The following is a 22,075-nucleotide window of genomic DNA, read 5'->3' as shown; positions in this document are numbered from 1 at the left end:
GCTCTTTTTTAGTGCACCCCCCAGGGGCCAGCCAGCAGAATACCCTCTTTCAGACCAATTCAAGGCAAATGCAAACACTACACTCTATTATGACCAGTGGAGAGCATTCCAATGGTATCGCACCAGTCAGGGAGCTGAACCTAGAACGGTGAGGGATTAAGGAGCGCTGGCATGACTGAGAAAAGAAAAGGGCCGGAGCTGCTGAGTAGTGCAACAGGCACAGTGGGATGGAGGACATGTGCAAGGACGAAAAAGGCGCCAGGGAGCATCTTGGAATATTTTCAAGAAAAACATTAAAAGAAACACACTTGCTTAACATAGGCTTCATTTTGCACGAGACTGCAGCAATGTCCTATATTTAAAGAAATATTTTCTCTGTAATGCTGATGTTAAAGGAACGGTGTGTAACATTTAGTACTTAGTGTATACTTTAGTGTATAATCACCTGAAAATAAGAACTGTTGTGTTTTTGTTACCTTCGAACGAGCTGTTTATTGCTACATACAGAGCAGGTCCTCTAGATAGGGCCATTCCCGTTTTCACATCGGCCACCATAGTTCTCTAACACGCTTGGCACACGGGAGAAGTTTCAGCTGGTTGCAATCTGCAACCTCCCCGCTAGATGCTGCCAAATCTTACATACTGCACCTTTAATGATATAAACAATACCGTGCTGATGGCACAACTTGCCACAAGTACAGATAGTAAAGCCCCCTGATGCAAATTTGTGATATTGGGCTGTACAAATCAAATTGACTTGACAACCTTCAAAAGTTTCAGCTTTGCAGAAAAGCTGCCAGATGTATGATACCTTAAAATAGAAATGTTTATAATATAAATAAAAAAACAGATACAGATCATTCTTTATATTATAAAGAATGATCTGTATCTGTTTTTTGGGATCTCTTATATAAGTCGTCCTAAACACAGAGTGTCAGGAAAGTAGTTTCCAGGAAAAATTTTATGGCACACAAGAAAAGACGGGATACGTATTTTTTTTCTGCTTTCAAAATATTTTATCTTGCAATGTATTTTACACTAATGAGATAAAAAAAACAAAAAACTCAACCTGTAACAATTTATAAATGTGATATTTGGTGGTTTAAATCACATAAAAATGTGTTCAAAATTAACTTGTTGTCAAACACAATCCAAAAAAACACAAAAGAAACCAGTGTCCCATCATGACTAACTGACCAACTTAATGGGGCGAAGAAAGTTAAAACACGAGGCCAAATCCTGCGAGTCAGACACATCGACCTCCACAGTCCGTTAAGGCTGTTCAGGGTAAATGAGGTCTTCGGGGGCCAGTCGAGCTGCTGTAGAGCGTTCTGTCCGCGTTATGCGTCTTTGAATTGGGGGGGTGGGGAGGACATTAGTCATCCGAGTCTGTGTCGTGGCGCCGCCTGTGGCTTTGTGTGGCACCAGCAGGGGCCGTCTTGTGGCTGACAGGGTTATGGGGGACAGGAGACCCCCCATCGGAGGAGTCTGTGTCATGCCGCTGCTGTCGATGATGGGGGTAGGAGGGCTGTCGCTCGGCCTTTGCTCCCCACCTTGAATGGCTGTCATGGGGTCTGGCTCCACTCTGACTATGGTATGATGGATTATGATGATGGTGGTCCTTTTTGTGCCTGAAGAGTAAAAAAGGAAACAAACAATCAATGATTGGGTCGTGGTGGATCGGGTAAGATGTTGTAAGTCTGGGGAAAAAAGTAGCGGCTGGATGAGCTTTATAGTGACGTCCACAGAAAACACCTAATGACAGCTGTAAGTTAATATAACTGGCTATCGTGTTGACAATTAGTCTGTATATTTAACGACTTATATTAATAATTCTGTACACTACCATCACATGTTGTTACATTATGATTCCTCTCTCACCAGCACATTAATTACATTATTCAATCTAATATGTTCCCACCGCTCCTCCACACTTGATTTACAGGATATATCTAAGATCTTGTGATAAATGCACCCCGAATTTAAAAGGGAATGCTTCAAGATGCTGTGTGTAGGACGGTGCCTTAGTGCCCTCTAGTGCCCTCTAGTGCCCTCTAGTGCTGGCAGACGAACTCATTTGCTTCATAGCAAGTCTGTATTTTTTTTAGATGCTATACAGGAGATGGACACAGTAACAAACAATATAATTTAACAAAAAGAAAATACAGTATCAGCATACAGTCTGTAACAATTAGACGTGTTCTTCCAAATACATGATGTGGGAATATGGGTTTGTTAATAATAGTGTTCCTGTTATTTTGTCCACCCTCAGTGCAAAAAGATCTGTATTGAGAAATGAACCAACCTCTTTCTGTCGTCTGACTCCGAAGAAGACGAGTCTCTTCTTTGCCTTTTCTTCTTTTTTTCCTTCTTCTTTTTCTCCTTTTTGCTCTTTTTCTCTTTCTTTTTCTTTTTGCTGTCGTGCCTACAGAGTATTAAAAAAAAAAAGAAAAAAAAAAAGTAGTAAAGACAAGTATTATTGAAGTAAACATGGAAAAAGGATACAGGATCACATTTTGTCCAGTAGAACTACGTTTTTATGCTTTCTGTGTCTCAAATTTCATATAGGTGCTCAGTAAGTTATCTTAGGTGGTAACTAATATAATGCAGACTCACCGTTGTTCCATGTCCCCCTTTTCTACACTCTGAGACGTCTTTGTTGTTGTTGAGGTTTCTGGACAACCTTCTGTTTTGTGGTGCTGTAAAGAAAGCATTTCTTTAATCTTTGCATCAAGTTGTAGATCCAATGAAAGAAACTCTTAAAGTTTCTTCCCTACATGCAAAAGATATTTAAATCAAACTGCTTTGCACTTACATTATAAACATCTGCATCTTAAAAACGTTCAGTGACATTTGACAGTGAGGATAAGAGCTTACCGTGAAAATGGGCAAGCCCATTTTAGCTGCCTCCTTTTCCTTTTGGGAGAGCACCATTTTCCTTTGCCCTACACTGTAGATGGAAACACTCATTTATAAACAACCACTTTACAATCACAGTCTATTAAGATAAGGGCTCTCTTGCCAACACTTAAATGTCAAGAGGAACAATTTAATCAGTTTTAACAGAACAGAAAGTAGAACATGGTGAGAGGCGGAGACAAATATTGCCATTTTTCCTACCAATATGCCGTTTGCTCTAAAACAAACACTATTTTTAGGATAGAAAGAAAGACCGTACAACCATTAAAAAGTAGGATCTTAATGAACTGAAACCCTCAAAAGTGGTGGATGTTTAAATGTCTGTTTATATATGAAGAGGATGTTTAAAATATGAAGATAAATGCCCATAAATTCTCCCTTCTGACAATATGCAGGTGAGAACGTCTTAACACTCTCCATGATTTGGACGTTCCACGTCGATGTCTGTATATTCTCATTGTTCTCATTCTGAATATACAAATAATAGTATAATAGCTGTAATAGAAACAAATGTAATAGTAGTTGACAATGTTTTTAAGAAAATAAAAATCACCTGGAGCTTCCCAAGCCTGAGACACGGTCCACATTTCTCTCTTCACCATCAGCCTCTTCCCTCCTGCAAACGTCTGCAAGGTCCTGGTATCAAAATTGGGAAAATTCAAATCATTCAACCTTTTTTTTAACAGTTTTTCTCAAATCGCTTTCAGTCATTTTTTTAAACAGTCTTCACTAAACTGCAAGTGCAATCGTCACAACTGTTTCATGGGACATCATAACTCTATTGCATGTCTGCAAAAGGTAGCAAATCACCCAAAACATTTCATTTATGCTTCAAAACTCTGTTATTGTGTCAGTAAATTGGCCAATGCCACCAAAATGAAATGTTTTTTCACCATGGAAGTCAACTCAAGAAATGTTTGTTATATGCCAATATTTGTTCTACTTTTTATCTTGACACAAACTACTTACTGTACGATACATGAATGTCAGTTTTGTCCAGCTGCATGCTGTTGTGTATCGCATGGAGCTTTTTTAGATTCCCCCCTTCAACAGCAGGTAAAAGTTTAACGAGAAAAGTCAATACTGTAGGCTACAATGCTGTATACACAGAAACAGGGTTTTCACATTTGTGGTTACAGTAAATGTATTTGTGTAGCAATGTGTTACATGTTTTATAAACAGAAAATTCACCTTCGATCTTTCATGTAAAGTCATATACAGTGAACAGAAAATTTGCCACAAAATAAAAAAATATATTATAATAAAAAAATAATTTAAAAACTCTGCAACGATGATAAAACATGTGGTAATTCAATAAAAAACAACTAATTGTACCTCCCCAGAGTACGTAACACCATTTCATAGATGTTTATTCAATATCATGTATGTCTGACAGATTTTGATAATTGAATGGATCATTTTGCACCTGATGGCTGAAACGATGAAAGAATGTTTAGAAGTTGTGACGAGGGTGACAAGTGGTTGTTGTGCAAATTGTAGACGATTGAAATTACTCTTTTGCAAACCTGTGCCAAAACTAGTTCAATTTGCTTGAATAAATGAGAAATTCTAATCTGTTGTGAACAACAAACTAATTGTTCAGAGATTTTAACTTATTGTTTTGAAAAAAATAAATCTCATTCGAGAATTGAGCCAAAGCGAAATGAGGAAAAAAACTGCAATAAAGGCAAGTTCTTGAAAAATGTTCACAAGTTTTGAGTGAAAGTAGTACCAAACAAAGTGACATACCTCTTTGGTCAGGCCTGTTGGTTGCCTCTTCATATTCTTGTGCCCTCTAGATGGAGAATGGATACGGTTAATTGATTACATCTGTTGACCCACACTTGTGTTTTGTCAACCATTTCTTTTATAGGAAGTTATACGTACAGAGCAGCCATCAGTGCCTCATGTTCTGCAGCTTTGACAGCAGCGAGTTCTTCCTCTTTGGACAAAGGTGCGCCTTTTTTGTCTCTTGAGTACCATGACAGATCTTTGCCTTTTTGCCATCGTCCTACTGGTGCCATCAAAGAATTCCCTGGAAACAAGACGGAAGATTTGAGAGCGGGTGAGAAAGATGTGTTATTTCCTCTGTATTGACAGTTTTTAACATTTACCAGTCCCTCCTTGCGCTGAACAGCAAACAAAATGTTTTCATTAGTTGTAAAAACTATTAATCGATTGTCATAACAGTCTCCAATCTTTTTTTTTTTTGTAGGTTGACTAAAGACTAATTGACTAATCATTGCAGCTTTATAGTGATGTTGGCGTTTTGTAGAACATTGCTCTGTCTGAGATGATGGAGAAACAAATCATATTGAGTCACCCTAGGGAGATGATTGAGAAATTATAATCTAAAGAGGGAACAAGATACAAAACCTACCGAGCCATCAACCCAGACATATCCGTTCATCCACTTTACACCAGTAATGCATCATATATTCAAGAATATTAAAGAATAACAAATGTTTTACACGGTTCCGGTTGTCCTCTCACAGACTGCGAGTGGAAATGGGGAAGTGGAGCCGTACATCACATGAACAACATGTGTGTTGCTGTAAAACAGGCATACAAAATAAAGAACACACACTTGTGCAACCTCGAACAAAGGATATCCGTGTAAAATATGGATATGAATCCACTGAAGTGAGCTCACCCTTTGAGGATACTGATAAAAGCATTCTAGTTATGTTACACGCTTGCCTTGCATTATTGGAGCACCACCAAGCGTCTTTAGACTGACTGATGGGATTTTGTGGCGGTAATCGTATTACCTTTTAATATTTCTTTATTTCTACTAATTTATGCACCAAATATCTGGAACAAGCTCCCAGAAACCTGCAGGACCGCTCCAACTCTGACTTCTTTTAAATCAAAGCTTAAAACTTTCCTGTTTGCTGCTGCCTTTTATTAAACCACATAATGATCTTATACTGCACTAGAGCTTTTACTCTTGTGTGTTATATTCTATTTTAGCTTCTATCCTAGCTTTTTATTTTTAGCTTGTTTTTATTTTCTAATCTTTAATGTTTTTATAACCGTTTTAATTATGTCTTAATGTTCTTGAATGTTTATGTAAAGCACTTTGAATTGCCCTGTTGCTGAAATGTGCTCTACAAATAAAGCTATATATTTATATATTTATTTATTTATATATAAATATATATATATATATATATATATATATATATATATATATAAATAAATAAATAAATGAATAAATATATATATATAGATATATATATATATATCTATATATCTATATATAGATATATATATATATATTTGCATATAGTTTGGACCCAAATGTTTTATCTTTTTGTGTCAATAAAAGACCTAGATACAGATATATCTAAACTCACTGGAACAGCACAAATTAAATTCTGTTTCTGGGCAGATATTTCCATTTGATGTAACAACTGAATGAACAACTTTGGCAATATTTCACTTAGGAAAATACACATTTTAGGTCACATCCTCTCCACAGAATCACTGTTGATCCAAACTTTAAAAAAGCTCTTCTGTTGATAAGGCAGTATCATATAATGGTAGCAATAATAAGCCTTTTAATGTAACCATAGACTGTATGAATGTAACCAGATCATGGGGTTTGTTCATGTCCCCAAAATAATGACATTTGTAAGTTGTGTGTGTGTGTCTACTTCATCCTTTCATGTCACAGCTACGTAGCTCTTGTTCGGTATGCTGACATGTTGCCAGCAGTGTGGTCTCAGCTCGGACAGCAGAGTGGCTAAACGTGTGTGTGCTCAGAGAGAGAGGGATCAATGAAAACCTGCTAGTTGTAGGGTGTTAAAACAAGGACTATACCGAGCAGCCAGACACTGTGTGATGAGGGACTCCAAAACAAAAGGTAAACATGTGGAGTACTGGCAGCTGTGGATTTAAACGTGTGTGGTTGCAGGTTAGCAAACTAGCTGTTAGCAAGTGTTAGCACTGATAACTTGGCTGCCAGTTTTATATGATTAAAACTTACCTAGATAATTCTCTCTGTGTTTATCCACTTTCACGTCATCCCAGTTGAACTGGTCCTGTCCTCCTCGGACGCCTCCAGATCTGGAGGAACCAAACATTGTAGTTTAAGAGAAGAAGAAGTTAGCTCCTGACTTTAGCCACATTAGCACACGAGTCGGCCTTCAGCGTTTCAGTCATCCGGGTACTTTTTCTGCGTTAAGTTCAACGTCCCCTGTGTTGACTGGGAACAACGCGTTTCCTGGTGGTAGTGTTTACTTTGACCCCTTGAAACTGATCCGGTAACTACTTTTTTCCCCCAGTTATTTCGTTAAAGATGTGCAGAGCGCAAAGGGGGAATAGTTGGATAAAAAAACAGCGTTCAACTGAAGCTAGGCTATGCTTTATATATAGCTAACATAACAATGCGGCCTAAAAAACAAAGCTACAGTAATTCAAGTCCGCCAGTTAAGGTAGAATCTGCAGCTACAAGTGGGATGCATACATGTATTTAATATGATCTGCCTTTGTATTGCCTATTCGCCTTGGCTAATGATAAAACTACACGTTTCTGTGTTTAGTTGCGTATATTCCCGACGCTCCGCGAACGTAACGCGTCGATGTTTTTGACACGCAGTGGTGACGTAGGCAGCACAGTTTCCTTTAATGGCTCTCACAGTAAAGACAACAGAGCAGAGGAGGCAGAGACGGACCTAGCATCTCAGACTAACTCCTGATGTACATGAGATATTTTTCCAGGCTAATGTCAGGTAGGAAGGAGGATATCATATGTCTCTTTTACCTTATGTTTTTTTTTTATTGTCTGCCCATTGTAACTGTAGCTATAATACTGCCATTAATCTCCTCCAGTGTGAGAGGAGTCAGGAGGTTGTTGCAGGAGGAAGAAAGATGGTGTGTTCACTGAACAGGGTTAAGTTCAGCTGATGCAACGAAAACCATGCACTTTAATCACGTTAATTAATTCGTCATTATACTGCTAATGCACATTGTAAATGCACATCATTATGTTGAGATTTTATGAGTTATACACTATAATATCTTAAAGCCTATAATGTCTGAGCTGTTTTAAAGCCTCCTACATCTTTAACTCAGCCAATACTTTTAAGCTCAATTTAGTTTACATATAATTATAATATCAAGTTATCCAAAGTTCCTTCCCCATCAGTATCATTGCACAAAGCAAATCACACACACACACACTTTCTGCAGGGAATGCTTCTCTATAGTTTGCATTATTTCCCCACCCTAAATTCAGCATTTCCATGAACATCAGAACATTTTATTGCCTTTTTATAGCAGTGAGTCAAAGTGCACTTTGCATGCAATGCCTGAGTTAGGTGTCTTTATTGGTTTGATAGTTCTGGCATAAGATTGTAAACAGAGTGGGTGTTTCTGGTACTACTTCCAAGGTGCATGGAGAAGGCGAAAAGTCTGAAGAGTTCAAAACTCCAGCAACACTTGTAGTATTGTATTTTTATATCTGGTATAAATTTTTTGTACTTTGCACTACTAACTTTTTTACTGCCTTCTTACTAAAATGTTTTGCACTATGGAACTGTGATGCTGGAAACTGGAATTTCCCTCAGGATCAATAAAGCTACTATCTATCTATCTATCTATCTATCTATCTATCTATCTATCTATCTATCTATCTATCTATCTATATGGAACAACTTTATTGTTCAATATTAACTCTATAATAATAGAACATGGAAATGCTACTTTGCAGTTTCTCTGCTATATTTAGATTGACTTAAGATAATTAGTTGTAATGAAGAGATCACAGCATTAGACTGAATAAGGACAAAAACTGGTTTAACGTGCCCACATAATCACCTCTGTTTCTGGCTAAACTGAACTAACAACACTGCTGTTTTGACATTGCATACGGTATGTTGTATATACTGTATGTAATGCTTTCTAGGGCTGCAACAAATGATTATTTTAATTACTGTTTAGTCTGTCAATTATTATTTTTTTTTTCTATGAATTAATAAATAATTTTGGCAGAAAATTGCAAAAAGGTGACATATTGCAAATTGCTTATTTTGTCCAACCAACAGTTCAAACCAGAGATATTTGATATATTATCATATAAAACAACATATAAGACAAAGATGGTCAGTTAATTATCATATTTGAGAAGCTGAAATGTTTAGCATTTTTTGTTTGAAAAGTAGTTGCTGAAAAATGTGTTGATCGACTAATTGATTAATCAACTTTTTGTTTCAGCTCTTAGACTGAACAGACTGTATCCGACCACTGATAGACCTGATAGATTTCACATGATTTAAATTAAATTAAATAAATTAAATGTTTTAGTTAAAGTCAAGCACAGTGTCAGCCCGTGCTGATTGTAAACTCACATGTCTCTCATTTCCTGTCACGCAGCTCTCTGTCAAGAACAAATGGTGGACTCTTGTGTGGCTGTTGGATTATAAGTAGCTGTAAGTTTCAGAAGCGTTGTCAATACGTTAGTTTAAAAAAGTTTCCATGTTTTTTATATTACGTTTTCTGTCTATAAATATCATTAAAAATATATAGGAAGCATTAGTAAACAAAGAACAAAACTCCTTGCAAAGTTGTAGCCACTAAAAATTTTCATTTATTATACTATCAGAATCGATTGATTTGGTTCATGAATCAATCGACCATCTAAACCATGGCAATAAATCTTATTAACATGCAAATTATGAGGCTTTTTTAATGAATTGTTTACTAATGATTACAGTAGTTTTAGTAAAGAAGTAGCACTCTATATGATAATAGGCATTAAAATGTCCTATATTGTTCTAGAGCTGAAACTATTAGTTGATCGACAAAAAATGAATCATCAGAAATGTTGATTATCTGTTAATTGTTGGTCATTTATCAACAAAAATGCTCAACCTTCTCTGGCTGCGGCTTCACAGATGTGAGGATTGGCAGCTTTTTATGTTACATGTCACTGTAAATTGGATATCTTTGGGTTTTGGACGTGGTTTTAATCAGACAAAAAAAACAATAAAGGAAGAGGTCCGCTTAGGCTCTTTTTATAGGCTAAACCATTAATCAAACAAATAATCAATAATCAAAATAATAATATGTTGCAGCCCTAATTGTTTCCATATGGTAACAGAAAGCCAATGCAAATGGCCCAAATAGATTCATGAATAACTTGAAAATCCTGCGGACGGTTGGGGGTGAAACCTGTTTCAGGACAGGACTGTAAAATGTTGAGGCTTGTTCACTGGCTTCTGAAAAAGGAACTCCTGACCTGCAGCTTTAATTAGCCATGTTGCTGTTCTGTGGAAGGATTCAAGAGGCAGTGGAGAATGACTCCCTGTCATCTGCACCTGCAAAGACAACCTCTCTTCATCTGGTTTGCTTGGAAACGGGAAGGCTCACAATGCTGTGACTTGTGCATTGTTTTCTTCACCTTTAGTAAAAAGACAAAACACTTTAAAGTTACTGAGAAGAATGGAGGGTTGGCTCAGCCTGTGGAATAGAAAATAAAACACACATACAGGTCTTTACTGTATCGGATCACTCTGGATAAATCAACTCAACATTTAAAATATATAAATACATAACAAAATCTGCTAGTGTGTAAACATGGTCCTGCCCTCTCTTATACTCTCCTCCCTCCTACACTTGTACACAACCTGCATGCACACAATCACACCCTCCCGGTTCCTGTTCACTTCAATTTGCCGTCTGCTTGAGCTCTGTGTAAGGACGAAAGGTAAGGAGGAGCACTACAGAATGAATGAGACAAATGTTGTGTAGAATATATTGCCGTATAGAGAAGGTTAAGTTGTTGACGTAGCTATTTTGCAAAGATTTATACTAAAAGTACTATGATTATAGGTTCGTCAGTGATTGGATTGCTGCACATTATTTAGTTAAAATGAGTTTTAAGTCGTCGTTTCCTTGAATTTGAGCCCATATCTCTTATTTAAAACAGTTTTTCCTTTTAGCCTGTTGTATGTCATAGCTCTTCTGTTTTTTCCTCTCATCCAGGGCTCTCTACTTAGTCAGTAATTGTTGCTGCACCATGGTAACCTCCCGGCTTGCCAACCCGTTGATTGCCTTTGCTCTTGTGGGAGATGTTCCCATCATTTTTTCCACCTTTTAAGAACTGCTGGCTTATCATTTTATGGCGTTTATCCCACCAGAGCGAGTATTGTCTGAGCACCTTAACGCTGTGATGTAGTGAAATCTTTTTAAAGCCATGGGTGTTGTGCACAAACAGGTTTGGTCCGATAGTGACTCACGCCATAAGATTCCAGTGGCTGCGTGTAAACCCTCCAGCTTCACCCACTTGTTTCCGATGCTGAACTCTGTCTCCACCTCTCTTTCAGCTATGGCTGGACCCAGGCCTGTGGTGATTAGCGGCCCGTCCGGGGCAGGGAAGAGCACTCTGCTGAAGAAGCTCATGAAGGAATATGACAGTGTCTTTGGCTTCAGCGTTTCCCGTAAGTATAGATAGATAAATAGTTAGTATTTCACCTCAAGAAGGAAATTCTTTTCTACAGTAGGTGCATACACAAACAAGTAAGACTATATATACCACAAAATGGATTTCTTGGAACTTTGAACTATGCTTGTCAGGCAGGTCATTGAGGTTTTCTAGGAAATGTAGATCAGAGGAGTAAATAAACCAGAACATATTTACATTTAAGTAACTGGAATCAGAGACTTTTGACTTTTTATTCAAACCAATTAATCAATTATCAAAATAGTTGGTAATTAATTTGATAGTTGACAGCTGATTGATCGTTTTAGCTCTAGTTACATGTGTACTTAATGTCATGCATACAATCAAATCCAGTTTTATTCAAATAGGGCTGCAACCAATGATTGTTCTCATTATCGATTAATCTGCTGATCATTTTTTTCCACTATTTTTCATCATTTAATGGACCAAATGATTAATTTATTAAATAAATAAATGGCAGATTAATCAACAATGAAAACAGGCGTTAGTTGCATCCCATACAGATTTTCTGTCGATCGACTGTTGGATTAATCGATTAATTGTTTCATCTCTAGATTCAACTAAAGTAACCTGTATGACGTAAATGTCTTATCAACCCTCAGATACGACAAGAAATCCTCGACCTGGAGAAGTGAACGGCAAAGGTACAACATGTTCCTCCTCTTTCATGACCATTTCATGACCGCTGCAGCCAAAGATGCCGCTGTGGAGGTTTTAACAGCTCAGGGCTGCACAGTAGAAGTATCTGACCTGTACGCCATGAAGTTTAAAGCCACTGCTACTGCCGAGGACATCACTGGAGTAGTTCAGTAGTATTGAAGCTTTCTTTATCTGTATTCTGTGTGTCTCCTTTTTTGGGTTGTAGATTACCATTATGTCACACGGGAGGTGATGCAGACAGGGATCGACAACGGCGAATTCATCGAGAGCGCAGTGTTTTCGGGGAACATGTACGGGACGAGTAAAGCTGCCGTGCAAGAGGTCCAGTCCAAGAACCTCATCTGTATACTTGACATTGACATGCAGGGTGTGAGGAGCATCAAAAAGACAGACTTCAATCCCATTTACATCACTGTCCAGCCGCCATCCATGGCAGTCCTGGTAAGCACAGGCGGAAATGCACTTCATTGAATCGATAGAGGTTCCTATTTACCTGCCAGGGTGTAACCTTGAGTTTTCTTATCACAACAGTTAACTGGTCATACAAGTTTTGAATGCCTTCTGTATTGTTTCAGGAAAAACGTTTAAGAGACAGAAAAACAGAGTCAGAGGAGAGCCTCCAGAAGCGTTTACGTGCAGCTAAGGTGGACATGGAGTTTAGTAAGTACTTATTGTTTGTTTGCAAAAATTAAACCACATAAATGTTAAAAAACAATATGACTCTGAACCTAATTATGTCCTTCTAGGTAAAGAACCTGGTGTATTTGATGTCCAAATTATCAATGATAAATTGGAGGAGGCCTATGGGCAGTTGAAACATGCTCTTCTTGAGGTGAGCTACTATTGCGGAACACAGTCCTTGACCTTAGATAATCAACACATATTAAACACTGAACACATATTGAACATTGCTTTAATGCGTTGACTTGACAATCAACAGATATGACCTGACAACTCAAACAGCGGTATGCATCTTTTCGGACGCACTGAGCAGTAATTTACATCGTCACTTCCTGAGCGCCTCCTTGCCAGTTGTAGACGTGTAACCATGGTAACCCGTGCTAATAGGCTCGTTTCGAGATGAGCCAGGCCTGCGCAGAATCAGTCACCGGCGACCGGTGCACAATGCATTCTGGTTAGATTTGTGTGAGACTTGATCCCGACTTGCTCTGACGTCATGCACACGTGGGCAACGATAACCTCACGAGATCGAGGCAGCCGCAGTTTTTAGAGCCAGACGCCGCAGTTGCTCTCCACCGACTGCAAAACCCAGGGCATGATGGGATACGCCTGGCTGTCGCTTGATCTAAGAGCTAATGGGCTCTCAGTTTTGTAGAAAAGGGAGAACTTTCTGTGTCATTGAAATATTTAACACCAGATTGTAGGCTTATAGTCTAATGTTGTGCAATGATTGTTTCATCTGTTAACAGACATATATTGTGTGGTGGATGATAATAATAATAATGAAAGTTATTTATATAGCACTTATTAAAACGAGCGCTCATTACAAAGTGCTTTACAAGGCAGACATAAAAATAATACAGAATAGAATCCAATGCCCGATACACGCACATACAGTATTTTAGTACTACACTGTTTTAGTATGGAATTTTGGATGCAACCAAAGCGACACAGCATATAAAGAGATTGGACGTAATGTCTTTTTTTTTTTTTTCATATTTAGCCTTTCCAAAAACAAAAGGGCTAAAGTGTAAGGAACGGATTAAACATTGTGTTAATCTGCTCTATGCAGTCTCGCTTTAAATGTCTTTATTCATTATAGATTTGTCTGTATTTCTTGACCAACATCACCTACCTGTATTGGTGAGCATTATAAAATATTTGTTCCCCTTTTCTAGGAAATCAGTCTGGTCAAGAAAGGCAACATGTCTTCGTAGGAGACAGCCACATCCGGACACCTTTTAGTCCCATCCAGCCACTCCTCACAAAACCACGGACCTCCATTCCAGTTGTGAACATTCCCTCAGACGTTGGTTCCGTGAAGCTCAGACAAACGTCCCTTAGCGGATACACAAATACATAGGATTTATATGGTGTTTAGAGGTAGTTACTACCACATGATATCCATTTTTTTAAATTTTTTTTTACTGATGGGAAGTGCTTTCCACATTTTTATTTTCACTTGTGTGAAGAAAAGATACTCCAATAATGCAAAGCTAGTTTCTGGTTATGCTGATTAGTGGCAGCGAGTCGTATTGTGTTAATGGGGAAACAGATTTACAGAGACCGATGTCTGCGCACATTTAGTACAGGATGGCTGTTTACTTTCAAGAGGTACTTGCAAGTCAACTTCACTGTTGAAACAATACAACTATTCCAGTGCTGGTAAATGCTTTTCTTTAACAGATTTTGTGTAAATTGCCACAGAACTCCATTATAGTTTGTTTTGTTTGAAACCATAAATACTGTCGTGCTCTAGTAGGATTAAATCCCATGATAGAGGTAGAAAATGTTGCTTAGAACAAAGAAACAATAGTACATCTAATGTCACTTAGAATATAGCTTTTTTTTTATTTCTGGGGGTTTCTAACTGTTTATTTTACAACTGTAAATTTGTTTTATATTGTGTAACTATCGTTTTGCAGCTTCCCCTGTACAGTAAAATGACCTTCAGCGGACTGTTTTGATTCCTAACTAGAGGAGGTTTTTAAATATGAAGAAAAATTAAATTGCATGTTTCTCTTTTTCTATATTGCTTATAGAAATCAAGCACACAAGTCTCCTTTTACTTGTTTACTGAGAGAATATGTATGACCAGGAATCCTTAATGTAATACCTTTTTAAGACCCGTTCCACACATTTTAAGACCTCATTGCCTCTTTGAGTTCTAACCGGTTACATCAGCGACACACTTTAACTTAGATTTACTTGATTGTAAGACAGCACAACTAAACAGTCTTAGTTTGTAATAACTCCTTGGACCACTGTTTCAATGCAACATAATTCAGATAGATGGGGTGGGAACAAAGCACAAGAGAATGAGGTTTATTTCAAAGAGTAATATCCGTAATACATGAGAGCTGGTGGGGTCGCGACTCAAAAATGTTGAGAACCACTGCCCTACAACACAGACACTCAAACGCTTTGTTATTAGGCTATTATATATCGATTCTTTATGTTATGTTTCTTGTATGTAATGGTTTACTTAAAGGAATAGGAGGTCAAGAAATTCACTACATGTACTTGTATAACCAGTATTTGACCAATAAACTTTGATAAAAGCTAATATATGAAACTTTGGTGAGCTTCAGGGGGGGATGTCATGTAGCAGCTCCCTCTTAACAAATACCCATTATGGCATGTGTACATAAATGCGTGATAGAGACCGGGGCCCCACACATACTTCAGACCAGGCGTACACACGGCTTTACCTGAGATAGCTGCGGGTGGAATAATAAAAATGCACATGAAACATAAAGTGAGAAATATAACCTGGTAGTAAAACCTTGTTTATTTAGGTTATTTTCCCGTTTCTATTATCTTTGCAGTCTACAAAGCCTTCTGTAAAATTTCAATCAAAGGTGCATTTATGAACTTAATTTTAAATGATTTAAGACTGATGAATTGTATCTTTTTTTTTTATTGACATTTGAGCCATCATTTCCTTGTTAATGATTTTTGAATTTTATCCTGATTTGTGAAGCAGTGAAAAAAACTTTGAGAACCCCTGGTATAGTATGCCATAAAAAAGTCATAGTACACTATGTCACAAAAATGTCTTAGTTCAGTATGCCATAAAACAATTAATAAAACATTTCATAGCCATGCCATAAAAAATTTAAATGACTTTTAAAACATACTTTACTATGACTTTTCAAACGTTTTTCGAAATACTACACTATGACTTTTTTCCGACATAAATTTACTATACTATGACTTTTTTTATTTTTTCGACATACTATATTATGATTTTTTAATTCTTTCGACATACCATACTATGACTTTTTTTCAACATACTATACTGACTTTTATTTTTTAGACATACTACACTTCTTTTTGACATACGATACCGTGACTTTTTTTTACATACTATACTATTACTTGTTTTCAACATACTATACTTTGTTTTATATTCAACATACTATACTATGACTTTTTACATTTTTTCAACATACTTTACTATGACTTTTTTATTTTCTTCGACATACTATACTATGACTTTTTTTTTCCGACATACTATACTATGACTTTTTTATTTGATATTTTTTCCCTAAAATCTATGAATGATAGCGATAAGTAATCGGGATTATCCGTTTGGTCATAATCGTGCATCCCTAAATGATTAATGCAAATGTTACATTATACTCATTCAGATGCACGTAGTCCTGGTAAAATGTCATGTATTTCATAAGTCCATTAGACATCCAGCAGTAACATGCCGTTGTCCGTTAAAACTTATATTATTTGTATGTGTGCTGTAAATAAGAATTATGAAAGAAACTGGCCATAGTTTGCAGTACATCTATTTATTAAAACTGAGTACACAAACATGTTTCCAAAAACTACACATGTACAGTACAAGCAATTACAATCCATTAGTGTTTAAATATTAAAACATTACATGATCCTCGTTACTGACTAAAAGACCCAACACAAACACCACAAATCTTTAATGGGGCAATTACAGCGTTCTAGTCACTTTTTTTAAATTGAAAAGGTAGTAAATTCTGTGAGCTCAAGTACTTTGCACAAACATTTGCTTGCAATCAAATACAACATTACCGATATGGTAACTCTCGATAAACAAATACTAGGGATGCACCAATACTGGATCTGATATCGGTCCAATACTGACTGTTCGGGTATTGGTGACAAAGGTCTATTCAATTCAATTCTATATTTTATATATCTATATACATTATATACTGTAATTTTAATTCCTTTTTTAGTTTTGACCAATTTGTCGCTGCATTAAAAAGGTTTACACTTGAATTGTAATTCCTGTTAATTTTCAATATGTTTTACGTGAATTTATATCTATATATTTTTATTTGTTACATTTTGTTTTACAAAGTTAGGAAAGCGATGTTTAAGTCAAGCCTGATGTTGCCTTACACTTAAAAGAATGATCCCAGTCACTTCCACACAGTGAGGCATACAGCTTATTAGTTAAACACTGGTATCGGATCGGTACTCGGTGTCGGAGGATACCAAAAGCCCAGGTATCACTATCGGTGCATCCCTAGCAAATACATGCAGCCACTCATCTAAATATCTATCACTTACATATGACCGTCCCTGTGAGTTCACAGGTGATTGCACTGCATTAACAGACACAAAAATGTCTAAAAAGCAGAGTACAACATTAAATTAATGGTAGAAACGTCAGTTTCACAATAATAAATGACATACATGCAGTCAAACACCGATGTCTAATGTCAAACAGGTTCACCTTCCAATTGATCGGCTTGTAGAAATGCCATATGTGTATAAGCCGCGACCAACAAATCATTCACAAACCAATAACCAAAGTAGAACTTATGTGTGATTTTGCCAAACTGAATTTGACATCTTTGATTCAACAGCACATTAACTCCAACATTTGCTGCTCCAGGAATCAAAAGCACTGCAAAAGTGCAAAAGGCAACATTTCTTAAAAGGTACAAAAGTGAAACCGAAAAAATATATATCCATCTAAATATACTGTATATCTATTTGTTTGTGTATAGAGCAGGAGTGATCACTAAGGGTAATGGCTGGATCAGGTAATACTGGTGGGTCGACGTTCACGATTCTTTAAAGGTGTGTTCAAGTGAAAGATGGTCTATTTTGTTTTGATAAAATTCAACTCAACAGACGAAATAGTTCATCAGAAAAATGTTAAACCTTAATTTCCTTCTTTTTTTTGTTCTCTGTCCACAATGTATATTGTACAACACATAACTGCATATGTCATACAGTGACATATTTATACCTACATTTTCCAACTCGCCTAGTCCAAAGAGACCATCTGACTCTAACCATTTGTCAAGAAAAAGACTCAGGGGATGGGCCTGTTTTCTGATGGGCAGCTTCATAATGGAATGGTTTGTCAAATGCAGTAAATAAACTTCAGGTTAGGATATGTCTTATTCATCTAAGTAGAAATGTCCCCATTTAAGACTAAGAGGGTTTGTCGTACCAAATTAAAAGAGTTTGCTACTGCTGGTTCTGATAAAGGTTATCGCTGATTTGAAGAGTGACTGGGTTGCCCACTGATGTGTAGCCGTAGGTCTGAGTTGACACTTTGGTTTTAAAGCTCTGCTGCCCACCCTCGACTCTCTGTACCTCTGAACAGTATGATGGCTTCACTTCCAGCTTTGCGTGGCTCACTTGGATGGGGACGTGCCTTTCCGTCCTGGACTGCGCTCCGCTGGCTTGGGGGACAGCAGATGAGAAAAGGCTGCTGGAGAGATGATCCCTGAAGCGGCCGAAGAAGCCGCTCCTCTGCCTCGGGACGACGACAGGCCGCCCCACGTTGAGGAGCACCGGCTGTCCCACCGTGGACCCGCCAATCTCCCTCTGGAGCACAGAGATCTCACAGGGCTTCTCTGCAGCAGGGTTGTGGCTGCTGGAGGAGCCGTAGGTCTCTCCTTCTTCTGGGACGTAATCCTCCAAGTCTTCGAGGGTCAGAACGCGGCCTCCGTGAGTCAGAATCTCAGACTCCTGCTTTTCAAGTGAGTTATGATCATCATCTTCATCATCATCAGGTTCAAAGATGACAGTTTGTTCATCGTCCAGGTCCTCGCTGTCCTCTCCAGCTGGAGTGAGGACAGATGAGAGCTCGTGTGGCGCTCCAGAAACGGCATCAGTGGTTACATTACCCTCCTCTTCCTCCCAGGAGAGCGGCTGGCTGCTGACGTCTCCCTGCAGCTGGGCCTGCTCCACCAGCTTGTTGTTGGAATTGTTAGCGTTTGGGTTTTCCGGTTGAGACCTTCTGGGTCTGGAGGGAGTGGCTGCGCGATCGGACCCCGCCGGCGAGATGCCTCTCCTCCTGGGCAGCCTGGGAGATTTATTGACCTTATACTCGATGACCTCCTCTACCTCAATCCACCTGGGCCTGCTCTCCATGGTTCTTGCTTCAGCACCCTCGGCTTGAGTAACATAGAGGGTTGGGATGGTGGTCTTTCTTGGAGTGGGCATCCTCCTCGGCCTGGCTGTGGGGGGCTCTGGGGTGGAGGTCTCCGAGCGGTGGGCTCCAGATATAGTCAAGCCGGGGGACTTGTGCCTCCTCATACGTGGGTTCTTCACCACAGTGGTTATAGTCTCCTCACTGGAGTTACGAGAAAGAGATAACACGGACATTAATAGAGCTATAGACAAAGCGCTACCAGAGGCCTGTACTATGAAGCGAGTTCAACATACCCAGGGTATCTATACCCAGGGTATCTCTACCCAGGGTATCTATACCCAGGGTATCTATACCCAGGGTATATATACCCAGGGTATCTATACCCAGGGTATCTATACCCAGGGTATCTATACCCAGGGTATCTATACCCAGGGTATCTATACCCAGGGTATCTATACCCAGGGTATCTATACCCAGGGTATCTATACCCAGGGTATCTATACCCAGGGCATCTTCTCGTTATCTGGCTTAACTAACCCTAACAAAAGCGGTCCTACGACGGTGGCTATCAACTCGGTAAGTCAACCCAGGGTTTCTCAATCTGGCTATGAACGGGGCGGTGTTTGCTGCATATGACCAATCACAAACTTGGACAAGTCTACTGACAGCAGAGCAGCACATTTTACAAACAAAGAGCAAACTATAATATTAGACAAATACGAGGAAGTTAAACACATAATCCAGACTGAAAGCAACACAGTTGAAGCTGCCAAATGCAGGAAGGACAGCTGGCAGAAGAAAAAATTGTAGATGTGGGAATGCGTAAATTAACTGACTTATTAATTGAACGGAATACTCAAAAGTCAGATATAGTCGTCTGGATGGGGCAGTGATATTATAAAAAACGTTTAGAATATAATGGATGAATAGATTACACTTCATTATGCCCTTTGGCAAAGATGTGGCGTGTATGACTATTTCAGCCTTCTTTTAGCTGCGTCCCCGACTCCGGCGGTGTGAAACAGACTTGAGAAATAAATAAATATAACAACATGGTTCACAGCGGTAAGCACCCACAGCATACAGCCAGCTGTCCTTTCTGCATTTGGCAGTTTAAACTGTGTTTTCAAGCCTGGGATATAAATGTAAATTCTTTGTATTTGTGTAATATTATCATACGGTCAATGCACCAAGCTCCGATTGGTCAGTAGGCAGTGCTTTTATACGAGTTGATCTCTTATCTTAGCATTTCTCACATGCCACCATAAACTTGCCGCACTGCATATTTGAGGAGCTACAATAATAAAGTTGCCGTTTAAAGTTGACCGCACCCTGGAGAAGACGGCCCATCCTTTCACCATCCCTGTGACAGAATCCTTTGCACTCAGGCTTTAAATACTACAGAGCAATGCACACATGGGGCCCCAGAGAGAAACACACTCGTACAGAAGAGCTCCACATCGCCATCAAGTCCATTTTATCTTTTAGCAAGCATTATCTACACAGCAAGACCAAAAATAAAACGTTCAGTGCATCCGTATCACAAAGTCAGCAACTGCAGAGGAAATCTATCCTGAACCAAATAGATTCTTCAAGTTGACAAATGATCTCAAAGTTCGATATGAAGCTCTTTCTTATAGTCAACATTTCTTACTGAAGTAATTAGGACATGTAATGCACTGATGGATTGTCTAGAGGATGATTTGATGTCCAACCAGGCAACAGATAAGCTCAAAGATCATTTTAGCGTGTTCACACTTACATGATGATGGTTTTCCTTGGTATTCTAGTCTCCTGCTCAGTCACTATGGGATGGGAAGGGGGGGGGGAGCAGAATAAATGACATTTAACAGACAAAATAAATCACATCTAGATTATAAAATGCATCAGCTGATGTGTATCTTTAAATCTGCATGAAGAGCAATGTTATTCAGAACCTGAAAAGAATGTGCATATTATACACAGGGTCTAGAGAGTCTCCTTTAGTGAGGATAAAGTCAGTGTTCCTACCTTCAATAGTGATGGCCTGCTCACCAGTGCGAGCCACAGCAGAGGGTGGAACTAAGTCAGCAGCACACTTGGCACTGCCCAGACGGTTGGACAACTGGCAAGAGCAGAGAATATATTTTTAGAGTCTTAAAGATGACATATTGTTGCTAATTGACATCAACTGAGTTAGAGTCAGCGTTTATACTTTTCCTCTTCCACATATTAGTTTAAACAAGGGCTGTTAATCGATTAAAATATGAAACCAGGATTAATCACAAATTACTTGCAGATTTGTATCTGTTTAAAATGTACTTTAAAGGGAGATCTGTAAGTATTTAATACTCCTATCAACATGGGAGTGGGCAAAAATGCTTTCTTTATGTAAATGTATATATATATTATTGAAAATCAATTAACAACACAAAATAATGACAAATACTGTCCAGAAACCCTCACAGGTACTGCATTTAGCATAAGCAAATATGCTCAAATCATAACATGGCAAACTCAAGCCCAACAGGAAACAACAGCTGTCAGTGTGTCAGTGTGCTGACTTGACTATGACTTGCCCTAAACTGCATGTGATTATCATAAAGTGGGCATGTCTGTAAAGGGTATCAAAGTACCAATGAATTCTTTAGGTTTTCTAGTTTCAAATGATGCCAGTATCTTCTCTCTAGCTTTAAACCTGAGTCCGCTTTGACAGCTCTAGTTTAAATAACACTATAATAAAGTTTGCGATTCAAGTATGATTCAAGTATGATTAAATGTCGACCAACCTCGCACTCATAGTGTCCCAGGTCTCTCTCTGTCAGGTTTTTGATTACCAAGACCAGAACCCCGCTGCGCAGCTCACTGTAGGTCTGATACTTCTCCTGGTCAGTCAGCAGCCTGCCTTCCTTGAACCACCTTGACCATGAACACAGACAGAGAAGAGAAAAAGAGGTTAGGGCAACAGAATTTTCACA

General features: G+C 38.4%; 3 protein-coding genes across 4 annotated transcripts in view; 1 reads left to right on the top strand and 2 right to left on the bottom strand.

The window, feature by feature from the left end:
- Window positions 1-997: 997 nt before the first annotated feature.
- Window positions 998-7,084, bottom strand: c11h1orf35 (chromosome 11 C1orf35 homolog). The gene is made up of 8 exons (XM_074651576.1): window positions 6,911-7,084; window positions 4,807-4,954; window positions 4,669-4,714; window positions 3,473-3,555; window positions 2,878-2,950; window positions 2,617-2,699; window positions 2,306-2,425; window positions 998-1,631 (listed from the first exon to the last, which is right to left on the bottom strand). Exons 1-8 carry the CDS (start codon window positions 7,005-7,007, stop codon window positions 1,376-1,378), a joined length of 906 nt encoding a protein of 301 aa, XP_074507677.1. The 5' UTR covers window positions 7,008-7,084; the 3' UTR covers window positions 998-1,375.
- Window positions 6,607-15,293, top strand: guk1a (guanylate kinase 1a). Of its 2 annotated transcripts, none has more exons than XM_074651579.1 (7): window positions 6,607-6,787; window positions 11,250-11,363; window positions 11,989-12,030; window positions 12,252-12,487; window positions 12,622-12,706; window positions 12,793-12,878; window positions 13,906-15,293. In XM_074651579.1, exons 1-7 carry the CDS (start codon window positions 6,766-6,768, stop codon window positions 13,942-13,944), a joined length of 624 nt encoding a protein of 207 aa, XP_074507680.1. In that variant the 5' UTR covers window positions 6,607-6,765; the 3' UTR covers window positions 13,945-15,293. The 2 variants fall into 2 exon arrangements, with proteins under 2 accessions (XP_074507680.1, XP_074507679.1); XM_074651578.1 differs by lacking the exon at window positions 6,607-6,787 and adding an exon at window positions 7,528-7,655.
- A 1,221-nt stretch (window positions 15,294-16,514) lies between these two features.
- The window catches only part of obscnb (obscurin, cytoskeletal calmodulin and titin-interacting RhoGEF b), a 73,875-nt gene continuing 68,314 nt past the window's right edge, over window positions 16,515-22,075 (bottom strand). The window contains exons 79-82 of the mRNA XM_074651582.1: window positions 21,887-22,016; window positions 21,129-21,222; window positions 20,881-20,923; window positions 16,515-19,319 (exon numbers count right to left, since the gene is read on the bottom strand). Coding sequence (XP_074507683.1) covers window positions 18,206-19,319; window positions 20,881-20,923; window positions 21,129-21,222; window positions 21,887-22,016 — 1,381 coding nt within the window. The 3' untranslated portion in view covers window positions 16,515-18,205. The remainder of the gene's footprint in view (window positions 19,320-20,880; window positions 20,924-21,128; window positions 21,223-21,886; window positions 22,017-22,075) is intronic.

The sequence above is a fragment of the Sebastes fasciatus genome, chromosome 11 (genome assembly GCF_043250625.1).
Source record: "Sebastes fasciatus isolate fSebFas1 chromosome 11, fSebFas1.pri, whole genome shotgun sequence".
Classification (NCBI taxonomy): domain Eukaryota; kingdom Metazoa; phylum Chordata; class Actinopteri; order Perciformes; family Sebastidae; genus Sebastes; species Sebastes fasciatus.
The sequence above is the reverse complement of the archived record's forward strand: the minus strand, read 5'-3'. Positions and strand labels throughout refer to the sequence as shown.

Coding starts and splice junctions, on each gene's coding strand:
- c11h1orf35 (XM_074651576.1), bottom strand. CDS start 7,007: ATGTTTGGTTCCTCCAGATCTGGAGGCGTCCGAGGAGGACAGGACCAG. Junction 4,715..4,806: donor GAGGCACTGATGGCTGCTCT/GTACGTATAACT, acceptor TTCTCCATCTAG/AGGGCACAAGAATATGAAGA. Junction 2,426..2,616: donor AAGGGGGACATGGAACAACG/GTGAGTCTGCAT, acceptor AATACTCTGTAG/GCACGACAGCAAAAAGAAAA.
- guk1a (XM_074651578.1), top strand. CDS start 7,622: ATGTACATGAGATATTTTTCCAGGCTAATGTCAG. Junction 12,488..12,621: donor CGCCATCCATGGCAGTCCTG/GTAAGCACAGGC, acceptor GTATTGTTTCAG/GAAAAACGTTTAAGAGACAG. Junction 12,707..12,792: donor TAAGGTGGACATGGAGTTTA/GTAAGTACTTAT, acceptor ATGTCCTTCTAG/GTAAAGAACCTGGTGTATTT.